At 34.7% G+C, this 18,570-nt stretch overlaps 1 protein-coding gene across 2 annotated transcripts in view; it reads left to right on the top strand.

The window, feature by feature from the left end:
* Positions 1-18,570, top strand: part of LOC111051089 (b(0,+)-type amino acid transporter 1-like) — a 121,881-nt gene that overhangs the window by 66,007 nt on the left and 37,304 nt on the right. For both annotated transcript variants that reach the window (XM_039432552.1, XM_039432553.1), the window contains exon 3: positions 2,471-2,572. In XM_039432552.1, coding sequence (XP_039288486.1) covers positions 2,471-2,572 — 102 coding nt within the window. The remainder of the gene's footprint in view (positions 1-2,470; positions 2,573-18,570) is intronic.

An 18,570-nucleotide genomic window follows, 5' to 3' on the forward strand; every position in this document is an offset into this window, starting at 1 on the left:
GCAGAAATAAGAGACAATTTGGCCTATTACTCAATCAATCTCATAGCAAGTATTCAGATAAGGCTGAAAAACAAATTGGCTGCTCCGAGGATGTCATTTGAACAAATATTATTTAAAATAAGCCCTAGATAGAGACATAGCCTCCTATTTCTCAAGCTTTCAATGGCCTGGTTCTGATGCAGATTGTTTTTCTCAGAATAGATTCACAAGAGGAGAACACGGAACTACTCCAATGTGAGATAACTCAATTCTCAATAAGCAATCCTATTCAACCAGTCAGTCAGAATATGGAAATCTACAAAGGATTATCTCAAGAGCAAACAAAATTCTCTCGACCGTGGAATGAAATTTTGTCTGAATAAATAAGAGCTTTATCAAATGCAGTCAGTTTTTTGGAGAACTTCAATTGAAAAATGGTTTTTGCAATCCATTTATTCAACATTGAATACGATCTCTCGATAAGAGAAATTTTTGAATCGCTATCTTACAACACCAGACATCAGTTTTGTTTTCTCCCTCTGATTGGTTTAGCCGTTCATCAAGAACCAAATAAACATGAATGAGCTGTTCGTTTTTGTAAATTGATACGGTTTTGCTTAGAGAGCTCTTAATTTGTTTCTCCCCGTAACCAATCGGTCCATTCCAATTACTGTTGCAGTAATTGGAATAATGTTTGAGGAGTCCCACAATCTACAATAATACTGCATTGCTTTTCGGTTTTCCTCTAACATTCAAAATTGATTGCGGTCCACTTGGGTTTCAATTCCATTACAAGATTTACTTGAAGGAAACAAAATAAGTGTTTTTAAGTTATACAGTTATACAGAAGCTTCTTGGGAAACACTTTCAAAAATCATAAAAAACTGTAACTTACTAAACGTTCTCAAAATATTAAATCATAATCTAGGCTAATAGATGGCTTATTTCAGAAATAACATCAATATAATCTTATTAACTCAATAAAATTAATTTCAAGTTGATGTTGGCAAAATTTATAACATCAATCGTCAAAAATTTGGCAAATTATTCAAGTCATAATAGCTATGATAGTTTATAAGATTATTTTAGTAACAAATAAATATATTGTTGATAAATATCAAACAGAGACATTAGCTTAGCTATTAAGACATATCGGTAAGCAAAATCAATATGGAATGCAACCAAGATTTTCTCGCATTAATCTTGATAATAAATGTTCAAATCCCACAATTGGCATGTTTGACAAATTAAAACAATTATCTATTTCCTATGTGTATGGATAACACATTAGTCTTGGATATGGATTCAACTCATATTGACGTTAGGATGGTAGCATCTCAACGCAATAAAATTTGAATGCCAATTCAACTCATAATTAGAAATGCAATCAAGTTGGTATCAACTGTTATGCATGAAATCTATTCTGAAGACGGCTTATTTCATTTTGGTAGATAATGTCTCTTATGATTTGAAATATATTCCAGTACAATACAATTAACAAACTCACCACTAAATAATAAATTCAACTATTCTCAAGGGAATCTACAGAAGTCATTGTACTGAGTTGTTAAAAATTTTATTATTACATGAGAATAAATTATTGTATAAAAAATAAATGAATCCAACCTGTAACGCAGAAAATCTGATACAGGGAAACTGATTTGAATTCCCTGTGATTAGGGAAATTTTAATTATAATTTAAGTAACCTTATTATATCTTTGGAGTTTGGATAACGCAAAGGTGTAGGGAGAGTAAGGGTGCACACTTGGGGGGAGGGCCAGGACGCAGACTTCCTCTTTGAATTTTTTGTGGGGGGGGGGGTCAAAAATCATTCATTTTCTGCCTAGGCTTTTCTCTCCAAATTCATCTAAATATATTTAACGCTTTACATCTTATGTTTTCTTACAGTAGAATAGTTTATTTTAAGGATTAATGATCCCATTTGAGTCACAATGAATCCCAATGAGTCACAAATCATAATATTCAATATGTTCAAGAGAGGACAACAGGCAGAGCCCAATTTATATTCTGTACCAAATTATTGACTTGGGATGGACATGCGAAGCAGAGGCATACAACGTTACCGTTCTGAACCGGCCAGCGTTCTCTAATTTCTAGTGAGGTATTTAAGCACTCATGTTAAACTTACGAAGTTTCCTCTCTGCAAGCACTGACTCGACTGATTCTAATCAACAAATTGGCAACTGCGCTTCCACCTATGACTTTATCCATCACTGTAATTGACTGATCTCCCTCCGTTCCTTTGCGTCGCATATTCCTCCAAGTCAAAAGTAATTTTGTACGGATTATAGTAAATTATTAGTATTTTATGGGTGAATTACTCATGACTCATCAAGGAAATTGAAAAAGGAGTTTTCAGCTTACATGTTTATACTTTACTGCTTACTTATAGTTCTTTGAAATTTTTCAGGCATCAACATTTTTTTAATGTTCACTACTGTACATTGAGGATGTTTTTTCAATTTGCAGGGTCTGGAATATTCGTGTCGCCGTCTGGTCTTTTGATTAGAACCAGATCGGTTGGTATGAGCTTTCTCATCTGGATTGCTTGTGGTGTGCTCTCACTGCTGGGTAAGACACTCAAATCAGTTTATATCAATTTCATCAGTATTAGAATTATTATTGCTGTCGGCTACTATTATGATAGATATCATGTGGATGAGCTGCAGATATTCTAATTTCGAATCTATTAACATTCCAATGATACTCAACAAGAAAAACAATATCTTCAACTGAACTAGGAACAAAGCTAAGTTTAATATTAATAACATGAGAAACACCATCTTTTGAATATATTCGTACACAAATTTTAATAATAAAACCTATATTAATATCGCAATATCAGAAATTATTTCAAATGTCAAGTTGTAATGACGTTAAATGCGGAACCACAAGCACTGGTGATAACAAAACTGATCCGAGCAGAAGTTGAAAGCAACTAAAAACAATTCAAATTGTATAAATGGTAAATGTTGCGAATCGAATTGCACAAGCTGAGCCAAAACCCCAACAGTAATGTTCACTCACTAAACTTTAGCATATTCAGATCGCCATCTATTTAAAGGTACCTCACAATTCTCTCTTCTTGCAAGTGTAATAAGCATTATAATGTTCAAAGGAGCTATTAGGTATTCTTTTATTTTTCAATGTGCAAATATCTAGCAAAAAAAACTTAAATTGTATAGAGAGCTGCCAAATATTTTTAGTTTTTCATTGTTCAATTATTCATGAATTTATTTAGATCTCTCAGAACTGCGCTTCAAATGATTGGAGGGCATGCACATGCATGATTATATTTTTATGCGCATTATGTTCACGGTTTCAAATACTTTCGAACTACGGTACTTCTAATCAGCTCTAGTATTTTCACAAAAAGCTAAATAAACACATTTTATTTGCAATGAGCATGGTTTATTCTGTTCGATTATGTTGGAATGGAGAATTTGAAGATATGATAGACACAACTTATAAACACTGAATCCATCATACAAGTACAAAGCGGTTGCAATCATTTTTGAAATCTGCAACACTTGTGCGCATATAACAAATTGATAAATCATGAAACATATTTGTAGAGTTCCATCGAACTAGACGAGTATGGTAGGCTACTTGAGACCTGTCTCCTACTACCCACTCTCATATCACTAGAAATCACTTCAATTTTCTCCAAATCCCGTCCTGAGAACACTTTCCCGGTATCCAGTTATCGTGACTACAACCCCCCCCCCCCCAATCGCTTGGACCATTCCATCATTCAACGTCTCCAGCGACAGCTTCTCTCTAACAATCTCTCAATTTCTCTCTAACAATCCTGTTACGGCGCCGACCTCTTATCATTTTTACCCGTCAGATTCTCTGTCTCAAAATCTTATTTCTGCAGCGGAGAGACTTATCAATATATGTTTGCCTTGAAATAGCTGTTTCTGTGAAAAGCATTAGGGATAAGTATTCCACTCCACTCAGGTCTCAATCTTTCTTCCAGCCTCTGCAACAAAACAACCAATAAGTTAAGAGATTGAATTGATAACTTAATTGACATTTTTGTAATGAAACGTTGTTTATTGTCAATAATACCATATACATTTCTTGCAAAAGGAAAATAAATCAGTCTAATAATAGTGGAGTCAGAAGATTAGTAAATATTTTATAACGTAGCAGATCATTTATAATGAATTTTCACAATGAGATATAACCTCTATGGTTAAAAAAAATGTTGACACGGCGGAAATTCACGACAGTTGAAAGTTTTATATTAATTCGAAAATAAAAATGATTTCAAACTCGTATTATTTTTTCATCAATGATAATTTTTTACCTGAATAGTATTAGGATACCCTATTCCACCCCCTAGGTTATCTAATAATTGCGAAGTATTGCTACGACGCGGACTAGCTACAGTCGGATATGGGTCGGGGTCAGTAGCCGTACTGACAGGTGGAGTTAATGGACCTACACTTCTCCCCCTATCATGATTCTTTCCTCTCTGCTTCTTTCGCGAGATTTTCAATTTCAGGGGAAGAGTATTTGCCCGTGCCGTTACTGGCCGATTCGGCCCTCGGCCTTTGGAATACAGGGTGGGTGTTAGGAAGGATTGAGGTAACCCTAACCAAGGAGACGGATCCGGATATCAGATCCCAATAAATAATTATATTTATAAAGGTAGTACGCAATCTGAACCAACTACGAATTGACGGCGAGCAAAGCTGTACCTGCAAGCCCGGGATAAAGGTTGTAGGTGGAGGAATTTGGGGCGGAGTTCAACAAGGAATGATATGGAATTTTGTTAGGATTTTCACAATTTGTGACTGCGAGCTGTCGGTGTGCAGACTGGACCCGCGCACCCGATATCAGATTAATATGATTGGAAAGGTGTAGGCCGTATAAGGTACAGGATATAGTTTATAGAGTTTGAGGTATGGAGAATATTTTATCGGGCCTGGGGAATAGAGATTTATTATTTGAATTATTCCTCCCTTAAACTAATGGGGGCCTGTTCAATAACTCGCAATCTGAGAATTGCGATATAGCTCTCAGAAAGCTGGACCTGCTAGCTAAATACAGGATATCAATTTCAATTATGTGGTAATTAAAGTTTAGAGGATAAGGTTCTAGGTGTGGGATTTCTGAATCGCGAGCCTGCAGGTGCGAAAGGATTTTCAGCAATTCTGAAACTGCTAAACAGGATTTCCGCGCTAATCTGGTGACTGCGCGCCGGTTATTAAGGGCTAATCTGTGACAGTCCTTAAGGGTATGGGAATCACTCTCAATCGTTCGAAACGCTTTTAAATTAATAGTCAGTATGTCGACTATTATGAGAGGAGAGGGAAGGATTTACAAGGATTCTCCTAAGCTTCTCGCTGGTCTGAGGACCGCGACGGGGTCGATCTCTAGTCTGTAACTGAGATCCTGTTCTAATCAAGGTTTTCTAAACCTCTCGCTGGTCTGAGGACCGCGACGGGGACGGGGATTTTAGAATAGGAAAAGTTAAGAGAGAGTATGAGAAAGGACGTCGCAGTCTGAATGACTTCGACCAGGACGAACTCAAGCTGAACCTGAGTTCTCTAGGAAAAGAATTGGAATTTTCCTACTAGGAATTACAGCAAGTCAGAAACTGCTAAGCAAAGTTAAAATACAGGGTCACTCTATAGTATGAATACTAAGCAATGAAAATTTACTCAAAATGATAATAATCTCTCTACAAGGATAAAAATTAAACGAGAAAACTATTCTCAAAAAGGACAGGGATTTCACCACAAGAATAAAAATTAATTGAGAAAAACTATTTTTAAAATGGACAGGGATTTCCCTACAAGAATAAAAATTCAATTGAGAAAAATTACTCTTTAATTTGAAGGCCACCTTACTACAGAGAAGGAAAAACATACGGACTACCAGTCCTGACATACAATTACCTGAATTGCCACAGATCCCAATATGGAGAATAGCGAACCGATTCCCACTTCCCGTATTAAACTTAAAAATGTCGTGAAGCGACAGAGTCGAGACATATAAATTAAGTACTCAAAAATAATCCTCTACAAGAGCCTAGTTAAATTTCCCACTCAACTGTTTGTAGGACAAACTTAAGATCCCTTACAGGTTTTCAAAACCAAGGATAATTCTTCCACCCCCAGTGATAGGAATTTAGGAGAAATAACTAACAAGAGAGAAAATCCCCAAGGAAGATCTATCTTCGAGTTGTCCGAAAATATTCTATATTAACACACAAAAATAGAATAATTCCCCTAGAAATAAACTAGTACCGGGAATGTCGTAAGGAGAGGAGATTCGCGACCTGTTCACACGCCCAACCACCGATCAACTAACTCTCTCCCAGGTCTCCTCGAAGCAGTACAGGGTCGCTGAAAATTAGGTGGCCGGGGGGAAAAGAGATTGTCGACCAATAGGAGTCTCAGGAGACGATCACGCCACTGGTCATGTGACAGGGTTTGATTCAGCTGCTCTTGATGCTAAGGGTGCAACTATGATGACAATACTACTAATTACTGTAATAAATTAGGCCAGTAAACAATCTTTCTATTCCAGAAATTTCATGAAGAACGATACCGACCCGACCCAGTAGCCACTTATCGTTTTGATGATACGGGTGCTGCTGCTGCAATACTAGATACAAGAATGCTCAGACTAGTAAACAAGATCTGGAAATTTCTGGTTCTGATGAATCTGTTGCTGATAATTTATAGGGGTTGACGGCGATGGTGATGATGTACATACACAACTACAAGCTCAACAAAATATGTCTGGCTGTCGACCCTATTCTTTTCCTAAAAATAGAATAAATTCACTAAATCATATACTGAATGTCGGTTCTCCATTCGTCACAAAATTCACTTTGTGACAATAGAATACATCATCAACTTGGGCGTCCTTGAATCATCATCGTGAATTCATCATAAGAGATTCAAGATACTAGCTTTTTAATCTATAAGTTTTATTAGAATTTACACTTTTTTGATAAAAGATTTTGAGATAAAATAGCGGTAGTATTAATCGATAGACCTGATAGTTATTTCGAATATAATTTTCACTGAATAATCTGCACAGATTTTTCAATACATTCGTTTTTTGTGAAACATGTAAATTAAAGCTCATATTATGATCTCGGATTGACAAGAATTTAATTTGTCAATGATTGAATTCGGTGTCTCAATGTTTGTATCGTACCTGACTCTCTAAGGCGTAAGATTTGTTTTTCTGTAATATAATAAATTAACAAAATATTTCATCTTAATTATAAAAATGTATTATTCAATCATTGAAAAATATAATATTTTGTTGGCGAATAAAATATATTTAATAATTTTAAATAAGAATTAATAGTTAATATCATATATAGTTAATATGGTGTATGGTATAATATGTGATATACCGGTATCACCTATTCTTAATAGAATCGGCAATGCTGTTCTGTTCTGCTATCCTTCTTCACTGCCGTTATAACGTGGACCTCACTATATCCTTCTTCACTGCCGTTATAACGTGGGCCTCACTATGGTTCTAATTAAATACTATGAATCCATGTAGAATAGACTGATTAAAATACAAGACAATGCCTGGTCTCGACATATGCTTTTAAAGCGTAGGTTGCTTCGGAGAACAGATCTGCAAAATCATGAATGGAATATCACACAACCCCCACTTGATCCTCCTCAGTGGTGGGACTTCACGTGGGCCTTGACCGCTCTCTATCTCTATTCATGTTCATATGAATGGAACAAAGAGGGATCTGCCAAGTTGAGATAGGGTAGTATCATCAAAAGGGCTTCTTCATAAAGCATGTCCTGAAGGGTAATGAGGCATATGCGCGCGATTACCTCACTACTTATCAAGTGACACACTACACGGCTCTATTGTAGCCTACTATTGCTCCTGGGTCAGTACTGTACTGAACTATTACACACAAGACGTCTATGTGACCGTCACCTACTAAGCTTTCTTTACTCATTGCATTCAAAATATATTCATTGCATTGAACTCAATACTACTCGTATTTAGAATAACATTGGCATTCTTCCTTGTGAAATTGAAACATTGTACCTCTCCTAATGCGTGGTAATACTAGAGAGTATAATAATGTAATTTCTATGACTCTCTGAGTGATACTTGATATTATTCTAATATCACTCACTAATGCTAGGCAAATAATCGTATTATTTTCTTCAAAATGATAGAACAGCTACTTTTCTGAAATAATATAATATAGAAAAATCACATGTCTTTCTTGTAGGAGCTTTTATTGAATTTCAGCTATCAATTCTGTCGTTAATATTCGCTATTGATGCAGCGCAGCTCGTTCGGGTAATTGATAAATGTATTCTAATGGAATATGAATAAACTAATAAAAAATTTCGCCAAAAGTGAAATAATTCAGTAGTCAACTATAGCTTTAATCGCTACATAGTTTTATCATAGATGAGGCATATATATGATTTCCGATATGCTTATTTCATGGTTCGATTGATATAGAATTTATTTTACTCATCCCATTTGAGAGTACTGGTAGTTCTGTGAACAGTAGACCTCGCGCAGTTATAAACCGCAGCCTCCTCTTATACTGTTCATCAGAGTAAATCCTGTATGTATGTCGTGTCGGCGAGATATCGGTGTGAAAACGGCTAATGGCTGTTGGGATTGGTGTATCAAAAATGCTAACATCAAAAGCTAATCTCCTTCAAGACATACTGTCAACAGGACAGCCCGAGTTCAAAGCAGAGAAAGTTCGAGAGACAATGCTATGTCATTTTAGTTATTAATTGCATGTGCGTTATTGCACGCAATCAATAGTTCATTTATTTATTCACAATGGAGACAACGGGTTTCCCCAAATATGTCTCCTTAATAATAAAAATTGTACAGATACAAATGAAAAAAGAGAATAATGATAAAAATAATACGAACTTATGCAATAATAAATAATACAAACAACAAAAATACCACCTAATTCAAAAATGAAAAATACAAAGATTTCAAATACTTATGAAAAAAGTAAAAATAAAACAAATTGAGAATTCAAAATTCCAAAACTTATAAAAAAAATTAAAGATTATAATAACAAATAATGAACAAAAATTTTATGAATAGAATAAATAACATTTATAACTGAACGATGTCCCAAACCATATTATGCACATCCACACTGATACACCAACTATTTATTTGATCAGATCATGCTTACACAAGATTTAATTATCATAATAACGCTTTCCGGAATTTAGCGCGAGAAAACCAGAAGACATCTAGGCGCCCAGACAAGCTTTTATAAGTTCTTTGCATTTCTATTTAATAGTGCATAAAAATTGCATTCAATGAGGCATGCAACAAGGCATGCATTTTATAGTCTACACATCTGCTGATTTTTTACCAAGTTGCATTGAGATATTGAATTGCATGCGTCATGGCGTGCGTTTATTAATCCACTCGACAGCTGATTTATGATGGATAATTCTATAGTCAGATTCAAAGAGATATAGAGATAAGACCCTCAAAGAGATATAAAAGATAATATCTAAAGATTCTCTATATCTAAAGAGATATAGACCCACAATGCCTATGCCTTCCCAATGATAGCTCTTACTTGAAATTGAAGGCCGCCATTGGAGTATTTTAGCACGAGATATTATATATACCATATTTGTAATACTATAGATCACAAAGGCATTGGTGGCATTGGTGGCATTGGTATGTAATAATCTTATGGGTTGCCCCCTCAATGGCGGATTTCAATTCCAAGTACGACACTAGTACCTCAATTACTAGCGCTGCATGTGAGTCTATGCATCTTAAAGGTCTTTGGTCTGATTTTTACTCTAATATTGGCGTATGAAGGAGCCAAAAACCTTGTGTAAACGTCGACGCGCAATTAAAAAAGGGACATACTTGTAAAATTTCATGAAAATCTATTACCGCGTTTCGCCGTAAATGCGCAACATATAAACATTCAAACATTCAAACGTTTAAACATTAAGAGAAATGCCAAACCGTCGACTTGAATCTTAGACCTCACTTCGCTCGGTCAATTAATTGCATGCTTTATTGCATGAAATCAATATTGCATTTAATAGTGCATAAAAATTGCATGCAATTAATAGTCCACACAAAAGCTGATTTTTGACCGAAGCGAAGCTGAGGTCTTAGTTTCAACTCGATCGGCTTTTGTCTGTTTGTTTGTACCGCAGTTACCGTCGCAGTTATTGTCCGATTTGGATGAAATTTGATATGCAAGTTCTTTGAAACAAGGCGCAGAAACAACAACTCACGGTAGTGTAGAGAGCTGGAGCGTTGAATCTCACACTGTGGAACCCAGGTTCGAATCTCATTTCGACCAGATTTTTATGCAAATGATATTTTGTTTTATCTTATTCTAATAATATGAAATATTTATAAAATAAATTATTATGATGATTATTATATTTTTTATTGTTAAATTGATTTATCAAATTAATCAATTTTAATCTTTTACAATATTTAAGATCATAAGCATTTCTTCAATCTCCAACTTCTTTTATTCATAACTATCAGTTATTATTTTAGTTATTTTTCAACTGAATTTTCAGTTTATCAGGTACAATAATATTGTATTGTATGCATTTTTGTGTCACTCTAAAGTGTCAATTTTTTTGTTTTCCTTTTTTTATGAGATCGGAAACTGATTTGTGAGCATGAACATCCTGCATAGGCATACAAGCCATAACATTGAATCCAATTTTCATTAAAAACATCATTAGCAACCTCCTGTCATTGTCACCAACAAACCCATCTTATTTAGAATCATTTTCCGTCTCACCATCGTCTGTGAGACGATTCATCGTCTGCACATTCCATTCTTCCGTCAGTTGACCGATTTCTTATAATTAATTATTAGAAAAGTTGTAATATATGTTAATATTGTAAATATGGAGACGATATAAAAGTACATCCTTGATAAGTCCGGTGTCTCTGGAAACAGTGTCTCTAGCACTTTCAATGGAGAAAATAATAGATGACATGGCTAAATCTTCACAAAAAATGTACTGTATTTACTATACTGGCCCTCCTCATTAGATTGAAAGTTGTATTCATGAGCGAGGTCTACTGTTCGCAGGACTACTAGTTTACCAAGTTACATTGAGATATTGATTGCATGCAATGACGCATTCAATTAATAATCCACAGCTGATTTATGATAAATAATTCTATAGTCTGATTTTTACGGTAATATTGGCGTTAGAAGGAGATTCCTTTTCCTTTTATATTATACTTCAAATGCAAAATATCAAAAAACCTTATACATACGTCGACGCGAAATTCAAAAAGGAACATACCTGTCTTCATGAAATCTATAGCCGCGTTTCGCTGTAAATGCGAAACATAAATATAAACATATCAACAAAAAAACATAAAGAGAAATCCAAAACCGTCGACTTGAATCTTAGACCTCACTTCGCTCGGTCAATTAATTACTGTCCATAAATCATCACTTTTTAAAGAGAGTCGGACTTTTCCTAGTAATTTGTCAACAGTGTCAACCGGACCAATTAGAAACCAAAGTACATCTCATTAAGATTTCTCTCATTCCACTGTTTACAAGAGAACTCCCCAATAAATATTCTGGCGTTTGTTCCTCAAACATTTCCACATGATTCACTTCATTTAATTTCACTTTGACAGCAAGCAGACATATTTTAATTGTTTGAAGTGGCCCTATTTCATTGCTTTTCACTAGCTGAGTAAATGCAGCTCATTGTCTAATGAGGAGACATGAGCTCTAGCCAAAAACTCTTTTTACATTACACTTTCTTTATTTTGCGGAAATAATGTTGATGCTATAAAAGTATTATGTTGTTACTCAGGCACTACTTAATTCTCATTTTTCCTGTCTATGATTTCATAAGTTCATGGAGCGACATACGTGTGTCGGTGATAAGGCTGAGGAACTGAACTGATAGCATGTTGGTGAGATTGAAAACAAATTGTCTACAAATGCTCAGCTGATATGAGTTTTTTATTATATTGGCCGCATTGTTTATTTTTTACTTGGGTGATAAGGTTAAGTAAGATACAATATAAATACTAGACGGAATGAGAATCGAATCCATGATCGGTGCAACGATAATGAATAATTTCAACGCTCCAGACCACTAGGCAAGTATATTCACTGCAGTTCATGTTCCGACATTCCCATGAAAGCATCAAGACCACCTTATCCTGATGTAAGAATCTAAAATGTTTCAGAACTAATATATCTCTTTGGGTAAACTATGTTTTTGTGTTGAGAAACTTATAGTCCACCATATACTGGGAAAATTTCGACCGTATTTAAGAGAGAGATGCTTTTATTTATGTGTTTAACAGCAACACTAATAAGAAGTTATGTTTGGGCTATCTTCTTACTCTTAATGTCCTATACTGAAACTCACGTATTTCCACCAGTTAACCTTGGAAACATTTTTCTCATTTAATCACATTTGCTCCTAGTCTTCAACTGCGGATACTTATTACTTGCAGCCTCGTCCATACGGTACTATATAAAAGCTAATTGGCTCCATCTAAGTAAGACTCATGTGAACGCCCTTCATCATTTATCTTCTTGAAAGACATAAATTTCCATCATAGCCTATTCATAAATATTATGGAACTTATAAAAATAAAATGGGAATCGCACCCTTCTTTATAAAACATTCCACTTCTTTAAAAAAAATAAACTTTTTAAATGATAGAACCATTAAAAATTATAAAAGTTGATTGAAATCGCTAGAGGTGTTTTTCAAGAAAAAATATTATTTCTATTTTGTTTCTATATAGCCGTTATTATTCATAATTATTTTGGAACTATCATGAACAGTGATAAAATTACATCGAGTACCCCAAACTAAATCGCATAGTATATATGAAAACAGAGTTTCTCAAATCAGGTTATAAGGTTTGGTTTTTATTTGCCAGTTACAAAGTTATTAGTCTCAGGAGATTGTTATAAAAATGAATTCTCCATCTCTCACACTATTCACTGATTAAGTCATCAAGTTAAATCCTGCATAACATATTTTTTCAAATTGTTCCTGCTTCTAGTTTGATGTTCATGGGATATTCCCTGCTCAGCCAAATTATTCAAGTTTTCCTTCACATAGGTCAGACATTGAAGCACAAAAATAGAGGGTAATTAGTATTTCATCTTCATTGCTGAAGTAAATACTAGCCTAGTTCAGCTTATTCTTGTGGAAGCCAAATAAAAAGAGCATGTCTGAATTATTGATTATGGACTGCGATTGGCGAAACTAATATTTGAGTTCAGTTTTATGAACTCAACGTTACTACTGAGGGAACTAAAAATAACATTTTTGGTGTTCGATAAGTCACGACAAAATTTGCAATAGAATAAAGTTCTTCAGCGAAGCGTTTGACGTCATTACGTCTTTGACGGATCATTTATTTACTTTGCTGAATGATTACTAACTCGGAATCGAAATTAAAGTCGTCTCTCACTTCCCTCCTTCGATAATAATCAAACAAGCATTCTAGTTACAGTAAGTGAAAATTGAAAATCTACAGAGAATTTAAAGTAATGAATCAATGAATGAAATATATTCAGCTCCTGAATACAGTACCTGTCCCCGCAATAATAATAATTGAATCCTTCCATGGCTAATGATCAGATTATGTAAGTTGGATGATAGAATCCATTCCCCATCCATGGATGAACTGGTCTCAATGTCTCAATTCTCCTTTTAGCAAAAATACTTGCATAAATTAAACAAAAAAATCAGTCGGAATGGTTAGATATTTATTTTATTAGAACAGGAAGGGAACTGTGCAAGAAATAGATCAAACGTCGGGAGGTTCTTTACACGAATGAGTTAATAAATGGCAGTTTCAGTCTATTTACTGTCATTTATAAGCACACGTCGGTTACATGAGACCATACTTTTTTCCCCACTTAACTCATGACATACTCTAATCAAATCTGCCAAATCCGTATGAATATTGGATCCATCATTTTACGGCTTTATAATATAACAAACAAAATATTCAGGATTTAGTATTTGGATCATATAAAATCATCTCCCACGTTATGTCATGATGTCTATCATGATTTTTTGAGGTTGTATTCTCGAAAATATCTTCTCATGGCAAAATCCATAAGTTAGGCTTATAAAATTGTTTTAATTTATGAATCTTTCGATTTTTCTCTTTCTGTTTAAATCATGCTCTGTAATGTGGAACATAAACAAATTAGTTTTTTTCAGTTCAATTCATATTATTAAGTTGTATGTTTTAGAGAAAGAAATATTCTGTACATATAAGTACATCAGCTTTAAAATTGGGCTGGATCAAACTGTCACCGAAAAATCACCGAAAATCACCCCAAAAGTGCAATAATGTGAAACTTTACAGTATTTTTACTATTAACTCTTTACTTTCCACTTGTATTAGATGCAGCCTGATATTAGTTTTTCTATTTTGTTTGGTTTGCATGTTTGCTTTTTCTCAAGACCCGCTGGATCATCAACCGATATTGAACTAGGCTAATGTTGAAAAAAGTGTTCCATTTATTCCATTACAATTTTTGGATAAATATTTATCATGAAAAAGAGAACTGGAATCGATTCCAAATCAAAATGAACCTCATTGCGTAGAATAAAAAATAATTTATTTTTTTTTTATCTTGCGCTCCTACTAGATTTCCCCATATATTCTATGCTAGCCTCTCTCAGGTATTGTGCCAAGTTCATCAACCAAATTGCATGTTTTTCCTCAATCCCACTAGATCATCTCTACTTTCACATGATGCTTGAGAGAGGAACAGCTTGTTACTATACTTTACATCTGTTGAAACAAATTGCATCAATTTTGTGGAACAATAAGTTGCGCTAGATCTGCTAATCCCAAATTAGACCCCCTGATTGAGCAGCTTGTTCACACACCGATGATGTGGCAAGAGGTGAGCAGGCGGAGATCGACTGTCCTCTATCAGCGCATCGCAGCGCAGCGCAGCGCAGTGTTTGCTGCTATTTTGGACGGAGAGAGGCGCGCAACAATGAATAGAATAGTGAGTGAGCCGAGTCCCAAGTGCCGGCCGAAACTATTTTAGCGGCGCCGGCGGCTAGCTACCGTATCAACAATTTGGAAAGATTTTGGAAAGATTACAAAAAAAATATGGGAAGCACAGGGTGAGGTGGGACATGAAGAGAAAAGAGAAGAGGGAAGAAAAATTAGTAAAGGTAAAATAATAATAACAAGAAGAATAAGAGGAAAGACCAATAGAAAATAAGAGGAAAGGAGAAAATACATATAAATAAAAAGAAGAAAGTCAGAAAGAAGAGAACAGAAAAGGAGAACAAGAAGATGAAAAGGAAAAAGATGTAGACAGAGTGAGAAAGAAGAAGGAGAATGCAAATGAAGAAGAACGTGGAGTGGAAGAAGAATACAGATACAATGCTCATAAAACGAAAACAGAGACAATGATGTAGAGGAAGTACACATATTGGGATAGGAAATAACACAAAGAGGAAAAATAAGAAAAAGAAGAGGAAGAGAAGTATAGGAAATCAGTTATAGAAATAAAAAATGTTTGCCAAATATATAAGAAAATATCTTATGAATATTGTCAATGCTAACGATATGAGATTAACAGATAATCAAAAATATGAGATTAATAGTACAATAACAGATTTTTGCAGGGTACAGGTGGTGTACAATATGGAGCAGGAAAAAAGAACTTGAAGAGTTAGTAAGATTTTTTCATTGTTGATGGTCACAAGAAAAGAACTGAAAAAAACATTGAGAATGAAGAGATGGATAAGTGGCGACCTAGTACCTTTTTTAGGGTATTTGAGGAGTAACTCTGAGAGCAAATTTCTGATACTTCTTGCTGGTAACAATAGACAGATTGGAGGGTTAATGAGGGAAAAGCTAACGTAAGTTTATAACTCTGGCATTACAATTTATAGCAATGAAAAGCTGCCTTAAAAAACATAACCTTTGAAAATAATTTTCTAATAAATAACGTTTAAGTTAATAAGAAAAAAATGAATAAGCCTTCAGATAGGCCTACGCATATATTTTCCATAACATAAACAAACTAACATAGTACTGTGGTGTAGGTCGATAGAACAGTACATGCTACAAATTCATCATTTTAAATATTGAATCGAACGCTATTATTAAGCTATTCCACACCCTAAATTAGATAGATTTTTGAACACACTGAATGGCTCATGTTAGACAATTTCTACCTTGGGTCAAATAAATTCACCGAGACTGAAGGATAACTGTTCCAATTTCCAATCAATATAATTTCTAGCCCATAGGTGAAGACTGGATAAGGTCAGGCAATAATAACATTTTTGGCCTTCTTAACCTCTTAACTCTGATTGAAATCTCCAATCAATTTCAATCAGAGAAGTGTCTTTCAAGTCTTATCTTTATCTACAACCAACCCATCATCATGACAATATAACGAATGATGCTTCAAATCATTTTGAAGCAGTATTTTTTTATTTCTTGAGAATGGTTCATTCAATAGAATAGTTTGCTATTAGAACTGAAATTTAATCACCGTACCTTGTTTGACTGTAAAGGATGTTTATTATGTACTGTTCACTGTACTTACATGAATGAAGAGTCAATAAACTGCTACACTTTCATAACAATGTGAAAGCACCTTGTCATGAAATGCCTCTGATCCTCTGATATTATGTTGGCTAGTGGAAATACTCCTTGTCGAGTTTTTAGCATTAACAGAGAAGACAGTATTAATCCACATTTCAGCCGCTTCTTTATTTTAGATGATGGTTGTTGCAATCAGGAATTATATCTAGGACATGAAATTTTTCGCAAATAACATACAATGAGTTGGTTCAGAAACTATCGATCATTATGAATTATAGGCGAGTAAAATATTAATGATTAATTTGTTGCACTTGGCGTTGTGATTTTTCTTGTTTACCCACTAGCTTTCCATATTTTGAGAAAATCACCTCTCCGTTCTTCGCTCCTTATATATCAATCATTAATTGAAGTTTAATATAAGGCCCATACAAAACATTTTACAATGTGAAATTATCCGGGAAATTTTTGGCACTCTTCTTTTAGCAGGATTTTTCCCTCCTAAGGACACTAGTCACATCCCGCCAAGTCACATGTCCTTTATCCATTAGCACAAAGTAGATAATGAACAACGACTCTCTTTTGGTAACCTACAGTCTCTCTTTTCTGTGCCATTAGCCATTGATTTATCACAAATTATTCATCATCCCTAGCATTATCCAAACACGAACTTAGGCTTACGTGGAAATCATCGTCAGAGAGAAAATTGATAAGATAAATTACTGAAATTGGAATTTGAAATTCAAGTCTGACACCATGAAGAAATATTGCAAAAGAATCCATTAGTGTTTAGAAACTCATAATATCAAAACATAATTTATAATATCAGCAAATATTTTTAAGAGAGGAGCGAAGTGTGATATAATTATCTTAATTCTCAGTAAGCTGAGTTTCGTTGGCTTGAACTTGCGATACTTTTTCACCGCATGAATACCCTAGTTCGGTGACATTCACCTCTTTTTCACGGCCTATAATAAGACGTCCAATCGGCGTCTAGTTGGCCGCTAATTTGCATTGACAATATTATTAAGTTGTCTGTGGACGCTCGACAGGAATGTTGAGAAAAATAAGCTCAACACAGAGCACAGGTGGAGCTGCGAGCTGCCTAGGCAGATGCTAATAAGCGGCGTTCACGTCATACTCCCCTGCCAAAAATAGGCGCCCGCTTCAAGTCCTCGAACTCGATACGCTTTCATCAACCGCATTCAAGTTTGATAATATTATCCACCTACTTGACGTAGTGATACAATGCTGCTCACTGTTGAATGCAAGTCGAATTAAATATATTGTTCTCAAATTATGCAAAATGAGTGAAATGTATATGAGGATGTCTGTTTTTGAAAATTAGCAACCAATGAAATAGTGTATTTTATGAAGAAACATATAAGTACGAATGTTTTGCCATAGATGTATGATTGTTCTAAGCATACAAATTTTTCGAATTCGAAAAATATTGTGGCTATACAATGTTATACTGTGTATAGCACTCTCTTCGAAAAAGTGATGTCGCTGTAGATGTTGAGTTGTTGATGTTGAGATGTAATAGGCCTAGATGTAGTTGCCGTAGATGTTGAGATGCTGAGATGAAGAGAAACTATTAATGGTTTCTCTTCTTCCCACTTTTCGCAAGTTAATGAAGTGTGAATCGTGTAATTTAAAGTAGCCCATATAATCGAAAACAAGCTCTCAAAAAGGTTTGGTCTATATTTCAAAAAATCATAGAAATATCATTCGCGTAATAATTACATCAAATGGTACTTGATATTAAGCTGCGCACAGACTTCAGCGCCACGAGCACGTGCATTTCAATTTTCATCAGGTGATGTTCAGCTTATAATATCAGTATTTGTACAGAAACAGTAAGTCACAGTTAATTTAATAAGGTACTCAGATTTTTATTTTCTATTTATATTAAAAGTAGCCCTAAGGGATGCCCATCACGATGCACCATAGCATTTACCATGTAT

This window comes from Nilaparvata lugens, chromosome 7 (genome assembly GCF_014356525.2).
Source record: "Nilaparvata lugens isolate BPH chromosome 7, ASM1435652v1, whole genome shotgun sequence".
NCBI lineage: Eukaryota > Metazoa > Arthropoda > Insecta > Hemiptera > Delphacidae > Nilaparvata > Nilaparvata lugens.